This window comes from Parasteatoda tepidariorum, chromosome 9, assembly GCF_043381705.1.
Source record: "Parasteatoda tepidariorum isolate YZ-2023 chromosome 9, CAS_Ptep_4.0, whole genome shotgun sequence".
Classification (NCBI taxonomy): Eukaryota; Metazoa; Arthropoda; class Arachnida; order Araneae; family Theridiidae; genus Parasteatoda; species Parasteatoda tepidariorum.
In genome coordinates, this window is record NC_092212.1 from 79,586,949 (window position 1) to 79,606,454 (window position 19,506).

General features: G+C 33.2%; 1 protein-coding gene across 1 annotated transcript; it reads right to left on the minus strand.

Annotated features, from left to right (window-relative positions):
- Positions 1–4,867: 4,867 nt before the first annotated feature.
- On the minus strand, positions 4,868–8,906 carry LOC139426582 (uncharacterized). Its single transcript, XM_071185882.1, has 3 exons — positions 8,332–8,906; positions 7,394–7,604; positions 4,868–5,857 (listed from the first exon to the last, which is right to left on the minus strand). The coding sequence occupies exons 1-3, from the start codon at positions 8,904–8,906 to the stop codon at positions 5,156–5,158; spliced, it is 1,488 nt and encodes a 495-aa protein (XP_071041983.1). The 3' UTR covers positions 4,868–5,155.
- Between the last annotated feature and the right edge of the window lie 10,600 nt (positions 8,907–19,506).

Consider the following 19,506-nt stretch of genomic DNA (forward strand, 5'->3'; position numbering starts at 1 on the left):
TTTTATTTTGAACAAAGTAATGGTGAATTAAATAAATCAAACAATTATAACTCCGCCCACAAATACTCTGCTAAAAAATTACTTTGATTACCAGTTTTATCTTTTTACCGTGATTCATACAGTTTTATGCTGGCACTTATTTTTATCAGTCGGACCGAAATGGCATATGCTAGTTATATAACCAGCATCAATTTATTTAATAAATCCTAAGGAAGTATTGGAGATACTTGAGTAGAACCTATGTTTATGAGTATTTTAAACTTTAACTAAAAAAGTGGTACTACAATTTTTATTTATTTATATTTTAATTATATTGTTAAAAGTATGCCTCCTGTACGAAACTTTTTATTTAAGGTTTAATGTGATATCGTGTTTTGTTGAACTTTTGGAATTAGCATTAAAAAAAGAGTAGACAGTATATATATCCTCTTCGATTTTTAACCATTTTCTTTCAAAAGTACAAACACAAAACAAAATCGGGATCAAGAATTTTTGTAATAAAAATGTATTAATTAATTTAGAATGACACTATAAATTTAAAGTCCCACATTCTAACCCATTGAATTTAAAACTATAGAACTGCATCTCAAACTAAACCTTCTTCTCCGCCACATAATGTTTCACAAACTTGCTGCCACACTCGCTTCGCATTCGCATAACCAAAACTCGAAAGCAATTGGATTGAAAAAGATGAAATTTCGCTCTTTTTTAACCCTTTCGAGGCCAACTGTCACAAGTACGAGACTGTATCAACCAGGGTAAAAAGATAAAACTGGTAATCAAAGTAATTCGTTAGCAGTTTATTTGTGGGCGGAGTTATAATTGTTTGATTTATTTAATTCACCATTGCTTTGTTCAAAATAAAACTATTTAGTTATACTTTGATCTAACATTGATTATATATATGATTAAACCAACAATAATTGAAGTAAAAGCAAAGTAAGTCTGTCAAATTAGCAACGACTGCATTTAAGTTACCGTTTTTTATTTAATTACAGCTTGATCCTGATTTTGTACGAATGCTTTTCTGAATCACCCGTCCCCAAGGGGTTAAAGAAATTTTGGAGGAACATTCAGATAAGTTGTACCGGATGCGGTTACTAATTTAAGTTATGGTCCAAACTAAGATATGGTCTTAACTAAATTTGCTTGTGGTCTTAACTAAAATGTTTATGAAGAGAGCTGAAATTCTTAGTCGCGAAAGTCAAAGTATTAGTTTTGCACCTACAGAATTGAAGAACAAAAAATTCTAATGGTAGCAATGGTTACGTGTTAATGTTTCGGTAAAACATGTATTGGAAGTAATATATAAATTAATATATAATAGAAATTTATGTCTATAGAAATTAATATGTAATGAATTAAAATTACTTGCAATAGAAATAAATAAATTTATCGAAATTAATGTAATGAAATAAATTAATATATAATAAAAATGTGATGGCTTTATCTAAAACTATATTTTTTATTTTATATTATAACCGTCGTTGAACAGCCGACCCAATTTTATGAGTTTACGACTACTAATGTTCAACTCCTCAGCCATAAAAGTTGACGATTACGTATTTTTCTATTTGCTATTTTTTGCAGAGTTAACAGTTAATAATTCGTGGTGTCAACAGCCAGTTGTGATTTTTAACTTTTGTGCAATTTTTTTATAGTAAAAAATACACTCATTTTTTTATTAGTGGTACACAGCGTTACGAAAACTTTAGAAAGGGTACACAAAAATCATAAGTTTGGGAAACACTGTCCTAAGTCACACCGGCTCGCTGAGGGCTATTTTATATTTTATATCCGTCGCTGAACTGCCAACCCAATTTTGGGTTTACAAATACTAATGTTCAACTCCGTAGCTATGTATTTTTGAATCAATCCAGAAGACGAGGAAACTCCTGGATCAGTAAGCCCAGAGGTATTAATTGGTGATGGGAGCATGGAGGACTTTGTGACTCGACAGACTTAACGTGCATCAGTCATCATTTACTGCACTGGGAGTCTTCGACAGGCGGGTATCGAACCCACGAACTCTTGGACATGGGTTCAGTGCCCTAACAACCAGGCCGGGGTGGCAATCTAGTCAGGAATGTCAGTGGTGCAATGCGATCGTACCGTTGATTAAAAAAAATGGCGGCTCTGAGTTAGATCCTAGCAGCCGACTAACTAAACAGCGTATATAAGCAGCTAAGTGCGCTATAAATTAGTTGCGGTTGAAAGTCCTCTCGTTGGTTAAGGGGGGAGTTTTAAGAGAGGGATACCAGCTCAAGCATTTCCACGTCACCTGACCGTGGTCAAAATTTGCGTGGCATTTCTATCAAGGCCGCAAGCCAGAGTATAAGATGTTTCTGAAAGAGTTTTTAAGTTGTTTTAATTATTATTTTCTGCAGAATAAAAAAATTTGTCGGAAGTCTCCTATAATTTATGATGGTTTACTTTCAAAACTATGAAGAATATCTGATTGTGCGTTTTTCCTGTCCGACATAATTATTCTTGGATTAAATGTGAGTACAAGATAAATATACATTGTACGTGAATATTTGAAATTGAAGATAAATGAAACATGAGAAATAATCGAAACATTTAAATCATTTATTATAAGAATTAATTTCCAAATACAAACATTCGTTAAAACATATTTTCAATTAGGGTATAAATAATAATGTAAAATAGTAAATTATTCTTCTATATTTGTATCATCAGCATTGTTGCATTCGTAGTAATAATTTTTTGAGAACAAAAGTTATCTTTCTCAGTTAATTTTCCCAAATTATTTAAGTTATTTTTCTCAGAGCTTCCATCAGATTTTTCATTTTCTTGTCGTTCATCGAAAATTTCTGAAATACAATTTTTTTTTCTTTGTAATTACAAAAAATTAATAAATATATTGGGAGTACAAATTAGTTCGGTCCGTTTTTTCTTGTGGTCAAAAATGCATTTATTTTTGAACAAAATGAATGAACAGATTGATCAAAGTATTGTCCATCGCTGGCTACTGCTTTTTCCCACCTATCTGACAATTTTCGATTTCCATCTCGAAAAAATGTCTTGTCTTTTGAGGCGATACAAGTTAGAAGCCAATTTTCAATTTCTGCGAAAGAAATGAATCTGTGACCTGCCAAATCGTGCTGCATCCCCTGGAACAACCAGTAATCAGAAGAAGCAACGTCCGGTAAATACGGCGGGTGCGGTAAAATATTCTTCTTGAGCGTTTCCAAATACTTTTTACGACTTTTGCGACATGAGGCCGACAGTTATCATGCAGAAGTTTAACTTTGTCATGTCTTTGCTCGTATTCCGGCAGTTTTTCTCGTAATGCACGGCTCAAACGAATCAATTGTAGCCTTAACCGATTGCCCGTAATGGAATCACCAGGTTGTAGCAGCTCATAGTATTCAACATTTATCATTCTTCTTTCACCATTCTTGAAACGTCGAAACCATTCCCTGCATGATTTATCAGTAGGAGCATTGTCACTATAAACTTCTACAAGCATTCGATGCGCTTCAGCTGCTCTTTTCTTGCAATTAAAGCAGAAACATAAAATCTCCCGCAAATGCTGCTTAGTTACCACAAAATTTGACACATTCAACAAAGTAAAAAACAGGGTTTTTGTATGAAACTCAAAGCGATATAAACTGAATATTATTTTGACAGGTGTCTAACCTCTCTGAAACCACCGAAATCAGCTCTCACTATGAGACATTCATAAAAGCCAGAGCCATTTTTTGAAAACTGACCGTACTAATTTGCACAGTTAACTAATGTTAACAGTTTTAAAAAATATGAGTATTTAATTCCTATCGACTCCATGCCATTGGTGTCTATGTAGATTGGCGAAATCATTTATCGATACACGCCATACTTCCAATAAAGATGACTATCTTTTGCACATAAGTCTTATTCGAGCAAAATATCTATTAAAAAGTATGAATTTTTGTAATTTTGAAACATTAAAAAGGTAAAATAAATTTAACAATTATAAAGTGTGATTGCAATAACGAAAGTTTAATAAATAAATAACTACAACATTTAAAAATTATGAGTATTTTATACCTGCTGTTTTCATGATAATGATGTCTATGTAAGGATGTCAGCTTGTTCTATCATTTATCAAGACACGTCATACTTCATTTAAGGATGTCCATCTTTTGCACTTGAGATTTTCTTTTCTTTTTGGATACTGAATTCTATTGTAGTACAATTCTGCTACAGATTCCCGTCCTTTCTACAAATTCTTTTTCTTTTAGTTCCATGAAAACATCTGTCAGAAAATATATAATTTTTTATTTGCAATAACAAATATTTAATGAATAAATATTAAAAAAAAACATATATAATTAATGAGTATTTAATACCTGTCCTTTCACGCTAATGATGCTTTTCTAAGGATATCTTTTGGGTCAATGATTTATCGAAACGCACCATATTTTCTTCAAAGGTGTCCATCTTTGGCACAAAATATTATATTCAGCTGCTTGAACAGTCCTTGCAATTTCACTGACTAAAAATGTTTGCTAAGTTCTTTAACGTTTCATTTCAGTACAGATAAACTGTCTTCGGAAAATTTCTGATATCAAATCAGTAATGCTAGTCAGAGCTTGTATGAATCGTGAAGATTTTTCTTAAAACTCAAAAGGTTTTTTCTTCCTTTTAAATTTAACTCATTGCAACTTTTATTCAAGGTCATCATTTCAGCTTCATACATGAGTTCAATCTTTGACCAATCATCTACTAAGAAGCATACCACATCGATAGTCCATAATTGTACGATTCCATAGATTCCATAACTGTTTTTTCTTCTTCTTTTTTTTTGCAGAAAGTTCAAAACTTCATATTCATTACGTTTTTCGCTACTTTGCCTCAAATTCTGGCAATAATATGCAATTAATTTTTTTAAGTTTCGATGCTAGGACCAGTATTTCGTTTTCAATGATGTATATCACATATTTCATCAACTACCATTGAATCATCTTTACTTTATGAAAAAGAGCAGGGCCAGTGAAATAAGATCTGTCATCCTCATTGAATAAATTTATGTTCAGAATGCTTAGCTATATTTTTTTTCGAACTTGTTTTTTTGGTAACCCTATGCTGACACACCACTCGATCATTACGAAGACAACGCAATGAGTGCAATTTTCATTTCAACCTTAAACTATTTAAAACTAAATCGAAGTATTCGATTTTTGCAGGCATTTAATTTCCTCCGCACCCAACTCATAAAGGTATCGTCTCGAATTGTGTAGTTATTACTCGTGGAGATGTGCACAGGCGAATCATCATCCACGGCTATTAATTTCGGACTGCTAGTAGTTTGGGTACAGTTAGAAATCGTGATCTTTTTAGGAACAGATGTTTTCCTCTCTGCAAATTCGTCGATTTTCAAATGCATCTTCTTTTTCCGAACCTTCCGTTCCAATGCTGCATTTTTATGTTCCAACGCTTCGACTTTCTCTTTTAACTCCTCGATTTTTCTATCCGATACCTCAATATCTTTGCACTCCTCGCATTTCTCTTGTTGGTCTCTTTCCTCACATTCAGTGTTAGCTCTCTTAGCATTAAGTGGCTCAACACTCTTATCAGCTTCACGTTTCACTCCCCGATTTCTGGTCACGCTAACCATTCGGGGCTCTTCTATGTTAGGGTTACCAAAACTTATCCACTTTAGATGTGGCCCTGCTCCAATTCGGCTACCACTCTCAAAAAAGCAGTGGTCAGCTGCCTTTGTGGCGTTCCACCTCTCTCTACGATCAGGCATCAGAAAAGTGTGGATAAAATTCAAAGCAAGTTTCACTTGCCCTTCTGAAATGCCCGTCTCAGAGAACATTCCACGAATGGAACTCTTGAAAAATTCTCCCTAAATATGAAAAAAAACGCAATTAATTTTTAATCATGAATAACCTTTTAGAAGTTAAAACAACATTTGTAAACTACCTTCATGTTATTAAAAATTTTTGATCGTCCCAACAAATATTTGGATATCTTTCTTTAACACATGGCTTGCCCATCTAACCAAACGGTAAATAACTACAAACTAAATTTTCAAATATTAGACAGATTTTGCTAGTCTTTTAAAAGGTTTAGCATGACATGTTTGAAGAAAGTGGTGAATTATATAAGCCTACGAATTGTTCAGAAATAGTGGTGGATAAAAATCCACTAAATTGAATTTATTAAACCAAGAATCACAATTTATAAACTACCACTTGAACATATTTATTCGCTGTCCGGAGCAAGTTGGCATCTCTGTATATAAATAAAACTATTTTTGTGTGTTCTACATTGCATTAATTTCTTCAAACCATTTTAGTAACGATAATAATATTAAAAAGTTGAAAATTTACTCGAACTATGCTTTTTTAATAAGCTTGGCTTCACCGGTTACCCCCGTGGCGCTACGAACAAAATCAGTGCCGGTCACCGGTGACCCCCATGGTATTCAACGTGTTAAACAATGACAAGACTTAAGAGAAACTTCAAAAATTGTTTTACGAGGATTTGAAAAAGAGTCTGCACTGTACAAAATTTCAGATCTAATTACGATAAAAAAATTACTTGCTCTCAGGGTGCAGGTTTCTTTTATCATAAAATTTATTTCTACCGGAACAAAATATTTAATGTACCGTAATTTTACAGTAATAATTACCTTAAAATCACTGAATACCTTTAATTAAATAACTATTACTGCAAAAATTACAGTATAGATGGATTTTGGAAAAAAATGGATTTTATAATAAACTGTATGATGCACACAAAGTGCCGGTGCTTCATACCGGAATTTTGTACGGTGTAGGCATTTGATAATTATTCGTAGCATTTTAAAGTTCTATATTTTTTCTGACGATTTGGAAAGTATAACGGTATTGCATAAGAGATTATTAAGTAATACAAATATAGATTATTATTTAAAAATGTTACCACGTTTTAGTAGGTAAAATAGAAGTTTTCAACTAAACAGAAAACATGTGACTTGACATTGTTTCACACTGAATCCTTCCTTTGCATTATTGTATCCACTTTCTCCAAGGAAAAAAAATTGCACATTTATATTTAGAATGTATTTTGCACTTTTTTCTTTTTTTGTGTGTGTAAAAAAATTATTTTATACAAAAAAAGCTTTAAAAATTATTTTTGTATATAAAAAATATAGTTATTATAATTTTTAAAGTTTGATTTCTTTTATAAGAAGTTCTTAAAGTTATATTTTGATCCAAATACAATAAATATGCTTTGAGTCTGTTGAGGTTTTCAATTTAGCTGTGTTTTGTCGAAAAAATGTTTTAGTAAACTAAATATAGTGCTGCTTGGATTACCAGAAGTAATCATTCAACCTAATAAATTTAGTATTCTATTAAAAAGATTGATTAAAAAATCTTAATAAATATGAATCTACCTGAAGGATGTTAAACAGGGCTGGATAAACATCCCTTTCCCAATTTCCGGCGTTGGCTGATGTTCCACCAAGAGCTTGGTTGGTAAATAGCTCCAGAACCATCATTCCAAACGCCCACATATCATATGCTCTACCCTCAATCTCTGCTTCACTACCAAAAGATGGGCAAGATTCGGGAGGTCTATATAAAGGTGGCAATCCAAGTTCAGACCTGTAAAACAAAACAAAAGTACTCTTTAAACTCCTACTCTGAGACAAAAGTATCCCGGGTCAATAATGATTTTGAAGATTGCTTTAAAATCAAAGGATTTTATTCAGCTTTAAGGTGACAAACGTACCAATGATGTTTCAAGGAGCAATGGCGATTGTGTTTTAAAAACTAAAGGTATCCATCAGCTTCCTAGTGCAGTTAGTAATTTTAGGTCCATTTTACTAGTAATATTATGTAAAAGAGAAGTTAAATTTAATATTAAAATAATAACTTAAACCTATTTTAACTCAAAGCAATTTAAAATTTTATTCTTAACGCCGTACTATCTTGGTCTTACATATTAGAGGCTTGCTTCGATACAAAGTTCAAGGAGACTTTTTCGAAAAACTAAAAATTTTGTTATCGGTTTAAATGTGCCGAATAGATTATAAGATAATAATGTCAGTTATACTTAAAAAAATTCAAATTAAAAATTAAAAAAAAAAACAANCTTGCTTCGATACAAAGTTCAAGGAGACTTTTTCGAAAAACTAAAAATTTTGTTATCGGTTTAAATGTGTCGAATAGATTATAAGATAATAATGTCAGTTATACTTAAAAAAACTCAAATTAAAAATTTAAAAAAAAAACAATTCAAATAAAAAACGGAGTAGAATAGTAATTTTTATCTTAAAATAATCCAAGCTACACAGTTTGACAAATATTAAACGAATCTTTAATTGCTCACCTTGGTATTGCCTTCGTTGTTGATGCAAGAAACGAAAAGTCGCAGATAACAGCTTTGTTATCGTGCGAGATCAAGACATTATCTGCTTTCACATCTAAGTGACAAACCTCATTTGAGTGCAGATATGCCAAGCCACAGAGAATGCCATGAAGCCATGATTTTATGCAGTCTAGCACATTTGGCTGACTCAAGAATGGCCTGTCCTGAACTGCATGTAGCAAAGTGTCCCTTAGCAGGGGCATCACAAAAATTGCTACATCTGGGTCATGGAAGCAGCAATATTCGAGAACGGGGATAATGTTTGGGTGAGATAGTTTTGGCCAAATTTCGGTTTCATTTCCTTTGGCTGCTTCTAAGGCGACCACTTTAACGGCAACTTCTCTGCCGGAGTAGTCAATCATTTTGTACACATCGCCAAAGGCGCCAGACCCAAGCTTGTCGATGCATACAAACTGATTGGCTTCTAGGACTCTCATGGCATCTCTTCTGTGTTGGTAGTGTTCTCCTGATAAATCAGGGGGGACGGGTTCGTCTTGATCATCATCACTATCCGTGATAACACCGAATCTTCCCATTTTTCAAACTCTTTATCAAAACGCAGGAAATCAATTCCCAAAATCAATTTGCTGTTTAGCAAGAACTCTAATAAGCACATTCAATCTTGAAAGCACAAGTTAGAATGACCAACAATGCTTTAGAAGGAGTTTATATAGTGTTTTAACAATGACTGTGGTTTATTGTTCATGAACTAACGATTAAAATTGAATTGTTAAGAAGAAGTTAAGGGTTTTTAACAATGAAATTTCGTTTAAGTTTTATCTTGCTAAAAATTTTAAAATATCAATTCATTGTTAGAAAAATAGTAAAATGACTTCTAAGTGAAACATTTATATTGTTGAAATTTCGCCATAAAACTGGAACTTAAAATGTATACACTATATGGAAACACGAATATTTAAATACTTGTAAATTATACGAACCAATACAATCGTATTAAACCTATTTAGAATCATAATTAAAAAATTATTAAAATTAAAATAGCATGGCTATTAGAGTGCATGTATTGATATTTAAGCAATGAAAGGGAAGATATCGAAGTCCATCAAATCCTCACATGATTAAGGATTAAAAACCAATTTTATTGCTATGAAATATTTCTAATAATTGATTTTTAATCACATAAAGCCACATCAGGGACAACTTTTGGGGGTTAGGCAAGTCAAGTTTAAAAAGAAAACACAACTGCTTAATTAAAAATGCAGGTATGGGTACTGAGTAAATGGGATTATTCTCCATTTCCTCCATAAAAACATGATTCTGGTTAAAAAGGTTCTATACTTATTTTAGACAATCAATTTTTAACGTACACTGATTGTTGTAATGACTATAAAACTTTAAATCAATTGTATATATCTTTAGCGCAAAATTAAACTTTTTATCTGATAAATAATGGACTCAAATATTTTATGAAGAATTAAACTATAATTTTCAAACAAATATAATATATATATTAATAACAAATATATATATTAATTAATTAAATAATTAAAATTCAATTTTTTTTTCACATTTGAAGCAAAATTAATAATATTTTGTTTGGAATAATGAAGTTTATTCCTTAGAAGAATTTCCGTNACTATAATTTTCAAACAAATTTAATAATTAATTAAATAATTAAGATTCAATTTTTTTTTGCATTTGAAGCAAAATTAAACTTTTTATCTGATAAATAATGGTCTCAAATATTTTATAAAGAATTGAACTATAATTTTCAAACAAATTTAATAATTAATTAAATAATTAAGATTCAATTTTTTTTTACATTTGAAGCAAAATTAATAATATTTTGTTTGGAATAATGAAGTTTATTCCTTAGAAGAATTTCCGTCTACATTTAAAAGTGAATTCAAAGCCTGGATTCAGATTTGCATGTAACTATATATATCTCATCTGTCTTGTGTTTTTTTTTTTTTAAATTAAATTGACTGTTTGGTTTTTCTTTTTTCTTTCATGTCCCCTCTAGTGACTACACTATTCTTTTCAGAAGCATCTATTTAAAGAGCCCCCCCCGACATCCACAAATATTTTCATGCCTCTGGCTACAAAATTTTCGTTGGCGATGTTTGCTTTAGCGCCAATTGAGGTAAACAACGATCGATTTTCAAAATAGCGGATGAAGTTTCAAACTAAAATGTTATTCTTTTTCATTAGCTGGTTATCAGAATATTTGACCCTGGTAGATTAAATACTTTGATAGAGGACATTTGCACCAACCGCAATTACCAAAGCTCTACTGCTCGGTTCTTGTACTTAAATGAAATTGAAAAATAAAAAGTTTTTCGTTAGCTGCGCACAAATAAATTCGTCCTTTTTTATTTATTTACTTATTTATTTTGGGGAACTTCCATTTTGTTTTCAATTTAAAGAAAAAAAGCGATTGAAAAATAATTGATATCAATTGTCCTCAGCCTGACTAACGGAAAAGGATATTTTTCTCTTTTGATGTAACAAGCGATGAAGTCGCCGATATAAAGTCAAATAAATTCAATTCGCCGAGTGCAAATAAATTCAATTGTTTATTTATTTATTTTTATAGAACTTTCGTTGAACAACCGATTCGATTTTTGGGTTTACGACTACTAATGTTCAACTCCGTAACCTTGTAATTTTGAACGCACTCCAGAAAACAAGGGAATCCCTGGATCAAGTATTGGGAGAACTTTGCCATCGTGGAGGGCTTCTTGATGGAACTAACCCGCATTTGCGTTGCACGGAGAGGAAGACCACGAGAACCTCCCTCGGTTATCATGACGACAAGGGGACTCTAACCCATGAACCGTCTACCACTGAGTATATTTCACGTCAGCACTGTGGTTGGTGCAAGCCGGATGCGGATTCGTATCGACCAGCCATCGCCGGGATTCGCACCTGGTTCACCTCATTGGAAGGCAAATGCTCTATCCCCTGAGCCATCGCAGCTCTATTTATTTATTTTATATCCGCCGTTGAACTGTTTACCCAATTTTTGGGTATATGACTACTAATGTTCCACTCCGTAGCCTTGTAAGTTCGAACCAATCCAAGGAAACTCCCAGATCTGTACCAACTCCTCCTAGAATAAGGAAGGCCTCAGCACGGATCAAATTAGTAGTCCGATGTTACGAAGTTAACTGCGCAGTTGATAAAAAAATAAGAAAGATGTCATTACGTTCGGGGTACTAAGCTGCGCAGTGGTTGAAAATACGAAATATGTCATTACGTTTGGACTACTAAAGGATATTTCTGGTAACCCGTGCAGAGGCCTACTCTTTTCTAGGAGGTATTGTCTGTACCCCCAGAGGTACTGATGTGTTATGAGAACATGGAGGACTTTGCAACTCGACAGATTTAACTTGCATCAGTCGCCATTTACTACACGGGGAATCTTCGACTGGCGGGGATGGAACTATTTATTTAGTTGGTAAAATCCTTGTGTAAGTAATACGCTTATTGCGATATTTAAAAATGTCGCCAACGTCGAAATGACGACGCATTGAAGCTTATCGCCAAACTGTAGCCAACGCCGAAACTGCGTTTTTGCGATTGTCGCCGAGAATTGACGGAGACAAAAATACAGAAATACGTAATCTAAAAATGGTAAATGCATACACATAACATGACAAAATCATGAAGAAAAAAAACCATATAAAACATAAATAAATAAACATATCATAAAAAGGCAAGCATCTATGAAGTATAATAGTAAATTGCAATTACAACTTGGAAGGGCGAAGTTTATCGCCCTTCCAAGTATCGCCAATGTCGCCAGACCCACCGTTTAACGTATACAAGGATTAAGCAAAAAAAAATTAAATAAATGAAAAAATGGCCTAATTTACTAGCATCTGTGAGAGAAAAAGTGCCAGGAAAATTACTGAAAAATATATACATATAGTGACTAGTCTGACTTCAAGTTTACATCATGTTTTGAGATTATTTCTTGTCCCTAAACCATCTCAGTTCTCGAAGGCTTTGATACAGTTTTTTGCCAGAAAACTAGCTATTGAAAAAATCACCAAGGAGATTTTAAAATAAAATTCATCAAATGTTGAAAATAATGCACGGAAATATAGGATAATAATCATCATAATGTAATCATAAGTAAACGTGGACTGATCGTTAAGACACGGTTCCCAGCAGATCACCGAAGTCAAGCATCACTGGCTGCGGTCAGTGTGCGGGTGGGTGACCACTTGGATCAGTCTGCGTAGGGACCGAGGGTGTGCGGTATTGGTCCTCGTTAAACTGTTCTACCGTAAAGTGCTCGACTTCGCGTGCAGGTCGTTGGGCTACCGAAGCAGGGGTGCCATCCCCTCTGCAGAGGATCAAAATTGTGATGGCTTGTCTTCGGATCATCCTCAGGGATGTTTCCCAGACCGTCGCCAATAGCCCATTGTGCAGCTCTAGTGCGACGTAAATTAACAACAACTACAACAACAATAACATGGATTGGTTCAGAAAATTGTAGCAGACACGTCACACTTTTGTACCACAGTAAATCCTACAGATACATGCGGAAAAAAATAATGAAAAGACAAATGCATTTTTGAGAAATTAATTTTCATTAAATAATTGAAATTTACAAATTGCATCGTTAATTAATTTGTTTCATATTATATTTATTCGATTCATTTCACTTATTCCCGGTTACCCTCATTTTTTCTTTTTGCCGTAATATAACTTCGCCAGTCTGTTAGGTTTGGCCTTCGCACCTTGTGAGTACCCCCCGTAGTAATTCATATACCGCTGACAAAAGTCTCGCCAATATCCATCATCAGGCTTTTGGCGCTGTGAATACTGCTGATGTCCATATGCATGATGACGTTTTTGTACCATCAATGGCTCGAATGAATCTTGCTGGACATTTGCAGGAGCTTGATCCAATTGCTCGGGAGCATTTTCAACGCAATTCGTTGCAAAAATCACACACAAGAAAATTAGAGAAAAAGTCACGGTCGATTTTGCCATTTAAATTGGAGTTTGCTTTGCCGACTTTTCAACAGTTTTTTGCCCTTTGCAAAAGGATGAAGACTCTTAGAAGGATTGTTAACTTTATAATTGAAAAGAAAAAGTTAGAAAACAAAACGATGTGGGTGGTTAGCTATAAAATTTTTGAAAGTTTGTTTACTGCGGGAAATATATTATCTTATTGCAACTTTTGCTGATATTTTAAAATGGTTTGTTTATTCTCGTGAAATATTTTAGTTAATCATTGCCGTGTTCATACTAACCTTTACAACGTTGTGCCACATTCGTTTAAATTTCTTGCACGTTCTTATAATTTTAGTATCAAAACCCGATATCTATGTTTTTTATTCTTTTTTTTTTTAAACTTAACTACTCTAATGTGCAACATATTCTATTCAAAATACGGGGCACGTATGACTGGGAATACTAATAATCGATCAAAAATCCTGATCACTCGGAGAAAAAAAAAAGATATGTTTAATAATTGGGTATACTATAGCCTACGTCACAGGATGTGTTATTCCTACTAAATTTGACTAAAAAACAGCATTTTCTGCGAATCTGATTTTTAGCAACAAGTAAACATTACATGAAGTGTGTTGTTATAAGTCGCTACTCGGCAGGTTGGAATTGTATTTGTCTAGTTCCTTTTGAAATATGAATTTAGCAAACATATTTAGAACTCAGCTTATTAATTAAACTAAAGGGTAAATGTTATTCCTAGTAAGTAGAAGTAGTTGTGTTTTTTTTTTCATATTATACCCAATTTATTATTATTTTTTCAAATGTGTTTTATTTTAAATTTGTTAAGTTGTTTATTTTTCCTTATAACCACCGTTGAACATACGACCTAATTTTGAGTTTACGACTACCAATGTTCAACTCCGTACCCTTGTAATTTTGAACTGAGTCCAGAAGACAAGGGAACACCTAGATCAAACATTGTAAAAAGTTTACCCTCGTGCGGGACTTTTTTTATAGAACTAACCCACACTTCCGTTTCATGGAGAAGAAAACCACGAGAACCTCCCACTGCTAGCCTGGTGGCAAGGGGACTCTAATCTATGATCCGTCTGTCTACCACTGAGGATATTTTTCGTTAGCACTGTGGTCAGCTCGAGACGGGGGTGGAATTCGTATCGTCCAGCCGTGGTTGGAATTCGAACCCCAGTATCCGGTGGTTCAGATATGTTTATTTAGAGGCAGTACGCATTTGTGTCTGATTCTGTAACATAATTATTACTTAGTTATAACTAATTACCATTCTTTGAGCCGTTAAGATTGGCACTTTATCAATGAAAATCAGATAAGTACAACAAAAGTCATTTAGTGTTACAATTCTTTTCATTGTATTAACATAATCGAGAATTTTTTTTCGCTATTGTATGCCGTAATATATTTTTTTTAAAAAATAAAATGTGATTTCAAAAGTTTATTTTTTGCCTTGACATGCAAAAAATAATAATAATAATAATAAATAAATAAATAAATAATAATAAATAAATAAATAAATAATAATAATTAAATAGATAAATGAAAAACATGTTTTTATTCCTCCTATTCATCAGTGCATGCTGAATGTCGATATTTGCGAGGCTGCAAAATAATATTAAAATATCTCTTTCGGACTTAGCCAAACAATTATAGAAGATTATCGACTTTTGCCAACAAATTCTGATCTTATATAGTAACATGTAAGTATCACCATGCAAGACAAAATTTGTAACGCTGTTCTTAATTCTTCATTTGGAATGTGATCATTTATTGGGTTGTTTAGAAAGTAATCTCTTTTTTTTCCAACAGAGGACTTAATACATTTTTTCACATCCAAAAATGCGTATAATCATTTTATATTTCGACAGCTAATTTAGCAAGGCTTATTTGTGAAAAAAAAACAATGATTTAAAGTAGTAGTTTTTCGTTTCTTACGTTTCAAATTCGGAAAGGGAAAAACATTATTTTTTTGACTTATAGTGCGGCTCTCAGGAGAACTCCTCCAGACACCCGTCTCGCGTCGTGGCGGGTACTATGGTTACGAGGAAAGGTCACTTCGAATAAGGGTGTGGGGTGAATAGTTTTGTCTTAATCATAGCGTATATAGTCGTGAGTATAACATTCGACACTTTCTTTCCTTTATTTAACCCCCATTAGAAATGTGCTCTCGCTTGTTGCCATAGCAGCAGACAGCCCCAAAGTTTCAGTCTAGAGGAGTTCTCCTCAAAGCCGCACTATACTTACTTTTTATTTACTTTTTGATTTATTTACTTTTTGACTTACTTGAACTGTATTCTTATCGAAAAGATAAAAATAATAAGTAAGAAAATAAAATTTCCTATGTTTATGAAGAACATATATTGGCGATCGAAATGGGCTACAGGTGGCGTAGAGCAGAACTCTCTACCTATGGCAACACTCCGCATGCTCTCACCATTAGCTTGTGGAGAGTCATAGAAGAAGGAAGAACGCAAGTTTCTGTCTTGATTTTCGAATAGATTAAAATCTTGCAAGTTAGGAAACTATATGGAACTGAAAACTGCATTGATCATAATTCTAAAAGAAAGCATCATGGAAATTTTAAAAATATTTTTAACAATTAAACATGAAAAATATTAAGAAAACGAAAAATATCGCAGTACATTCCTATATAACTGAAAAGAGGAGGAGAGGGAAAGGGCCAAAAACATGGAACCGGTCTTCTCCCCAGATGGCGTGTTCAAGCGTTGCGATTGCCTGCTGGCAGTACAACACCAGGTGCCAAAACTGGTTTGTAAAAATTTCAATCTTGCAAAATTTCGATTAAGTTGCACCACTCCAATTTAGGCTTATGAAGACACAATAAAGGTATCAATTAATCCAAATAGCATCTGGTGAGGACACTGAACTAATTTATCGATGCTGTTGTTGTTGTTAATTTACGTCGCACTAGAGCTGCACAAAGGTCTATTGGCGACGGTCTGGGAAGCATCCTGGAGGATGATCCGAAGACATGCCATCACAATTTTGATCCTCTGCGGAGGGGGTGACACTCCCGCTTCGGTAGCCCGACGACCTGCGCTCGAAGTCGAGCACTTTACGGTAGCACATTTTAACGAGGACCAATACCGCACACCCTCGGTCCCTACGCAGACTGATCCAAGTGGTCACCCACCCGCACACTGACCGTAGCCAGTGATGCTTGACTTCGGTGATCTGCTGGGAGCCGTGTCTTAACGATTAGTCCACTGCGGGACTTAAATTTATCGAATTCGACCGTTTATGATCATTGAAAAGCCTAAAGTTTAATCTCAAAGAGCAGCATATGGGATCCTCATGTTCTAACGGAAAGAAATTTGTGCCGTCGCGTTGACGTCTGTGATTTGTTTTTCAACGTCAAGAAAATTATAAGTTTTGAAAACGAAATCATCTCTGAGGAAGAAAAATAAGTTTTCTTAAAAACAATTATCCGGTCTCTACGGAATTTTTATTACAGCGGATTCTTTGCTTTAAAATAAGGTTAAAAATTATCAGTTTTTTACCAGCAAAGGACAAAAGTCTTATGCGCGTTAAATCAGGTTTCTTCCAGAAAGGATATTAGATCAAAATGGGAGAATGATTCAATAAAATATTTAATCACTATTAAAAAATTGCTTTTGATTTTCATTAAAAAAAAATGGAAAAAAACAGCAAATAACTTTTTAAGCAACCCAATATGGCATCTACAATATGACATTATGACTTACAAAAATAAAATATGGCCTATTTTTTTCTTAATCCTAACTGAGTTTATGCACGATTTGACTCATCTAATGTAATCTAACTGATAAAAATTGTTTTTTCGGGAACCCGGAGTTTGAGTGACCTGGTCAGGGATTTAATGCATAAATTTCACAGTTTTTCGCCAAATGTATACCGCAAATGCCTATTTTTAAAATGCTATGCAAATATATTTGACTTAAATGAAATAATTCACTGCATTAAAAATACCAGTGATAAACTTTTTTTTAATGCTTTTCAAATAGAGAACAAAATATTGTATTATTTAAATCATTTTCCCCCGTAATAATTTCGGAGCAATTTCAAAGGACGTTGCGGTTGCTGTGGCTGCTGATTTGGATTAAAGCGTTGATATTGGTCATAATCATCTTGACCTAAGTTACCCTCATTTTGATTTGGAGGAAACTGCATTTCGGGCACTTGGTCACTTTGTCCTGTTCCTTGATCCCCCATTGCATATGCTTGTTCATCAGGACCTTGCGGAACAGGTGCTTGTCCAAATTGGCCTTGACCACCGCTGTAACCATATCCATCCATGTCTCGCTTCTGTTCAATCATAGGCTGGTCGATATCTTCCTGTTCTTTTTCAGGGATCAAAGGAAGGTTTTGTTGAGCAGGATTTTTATCATCACATTTCATTTCGATGGCGAGATACAAAACAATCACATTAAATAAGAACAATTTCTGCCCTGCCATGCAATTCTTTTAATGGCTTACTCAAAAATCTAATTTCAGTTGGCGATAAGAGTAAGATTGTTCGATCAACATATTTAAAGCATAAATCTAGTCTTTGATTTTTCTACTATGCCTACTTTTAAGTTTTTGTCATGCTTATGCTAATTTCCATGAATTTAATTTTTTAAAAATCGTTTGTTACCACTCAAATGCTAGTGAGTACAATAAACTGAAAAAAATTCTAAAACGTTGCAAAATCACTTTTCAGACAAATTATTTTTAAATGAATTTTTGATAATGTCTTTAACTGTTTGATTGTTCAATTTTAATTCCATGAAATGCTTTCGTGTTTCTTATTTAGCCCTTTATGCTAGTCAGAAATTCACAGATGAGCTTAGCAAAACAGTCAACTGTAATTCACTGCAATTTTCGTGCTCGAAGCGGTAGAAAGACCATCTTTAATATGTATTAGAAAATGAGAACAGGTAAAGTATTCACATTGGGGGTAGCAAACTAATTTTAATAGAAGAAAAAAACGCTTTCAAAATTAGACAAATCATGGTATAGGAGGACTGGAATAATAAGTGCAAGTTATGTTTGATTGCGATTGAAACAGAATTTAGTAGTAAAAAGATTAGGAGCACCTTATATATTTCAAACTTTTTTCGATATTTACTGCCTTCTTCTATTGCGATTATTTAGATTTTGAAAAGAATTTCGTTTTTTACTCGCTTAAATATTAATTTGAAACCCAATTTCTATATCCTTCTTTGCTATAATTTTGATAAGGATACTGAACTGCATATTAAGGACGGTTTTTACGGCATATCCTGTTGAAATCGGAACAATCTTTTTCTATTTCTGTGGTACAAGCCACGCTTTATGCTATGCGACTATTCGAACAATGCATTTCAAATTTCGAAATTTTCTATTTAATTTCATTCACGTTTCAATTTGCATATTTCACAAGTTAATATATTTTTTCCTTGGTATTATCTTGATATTATCTTATCTTTCTATATGAGAGTGTGAAGAAATCTTTCGATTGGCGCCTCAAGCTTAATCACAGGCAATTAAAAAATGCAAAAATCAAATTATGGGATTAAATTATAATTTAACTATTTGAGCCACATTTCCCAGTTAACGGATTCTCTTATGGGCAACTAGAAAATCAGTCTTTTTTTTGAATTAGTTTTATATGCTATAAGTCCAAATCTGCCAAGAAAAAATTAAAAAATAATCATAATAATATATGATGACAACTTTATGATCGTAGTGTCTCTCACCTCATCTACGATTTATCTCATTTAGCCATTAGAATTTTATTTATTTTTTTAAGAAAAAAATTAGATCAGGAAATTTTTAAGCATAAACTAATATATTTTTGTCACTAAAAATTTCTTGTGGTATATTAATTATATATTTTTTTATTTTGTGTATGTTTGTTCTTGAATCCTACTAAATGCGAGGCAAAATTTTGTATTAAGCTTCTATTGTTTTTTTTCTAAAATATGTAATATGGGTAACCTTATTTGCGATTATTCACACAATTAATATACGAGCTTGTGAGCTCAATGTAAAAAATAGGTTTTACTCCTTGTTACATTAAAAGGCAGATGCCGCAAGCTACAAAAGAGAAGGAGAACGAATAGGGCATCAAGGGTTTTAAGAACCTAGTTACCTTTATGTTTTAAAGCGGTTGGTGTAAGGACAATACCATTCAGTCACGAAGACCTACAA

Bases quoted from the DNA above. Each gene is read 5' to 3' on its own strand.
- LOC139426582 (XM_071185882.1), bottom strand. From the start codon at position 8,906: ATGGGAAGATTCGGTGTTATCACGGATAGTGATGATGATCAAGACGAA. The intron at 7,605-8,331 runs GTGAGCAATTAA...TTTGTTTTACAG, and splicing joins ACAACGAAGGCAATACCAAG to GTCTGAACTTGGATTGCCAC. The intron at 5,858-7,393 runs GTAGATTCATAT...TTTCATATTTAG, and splicing joins CCCTGTTTAACATCCTTCAG to GGAGAATTTTTCAAGAGTTC.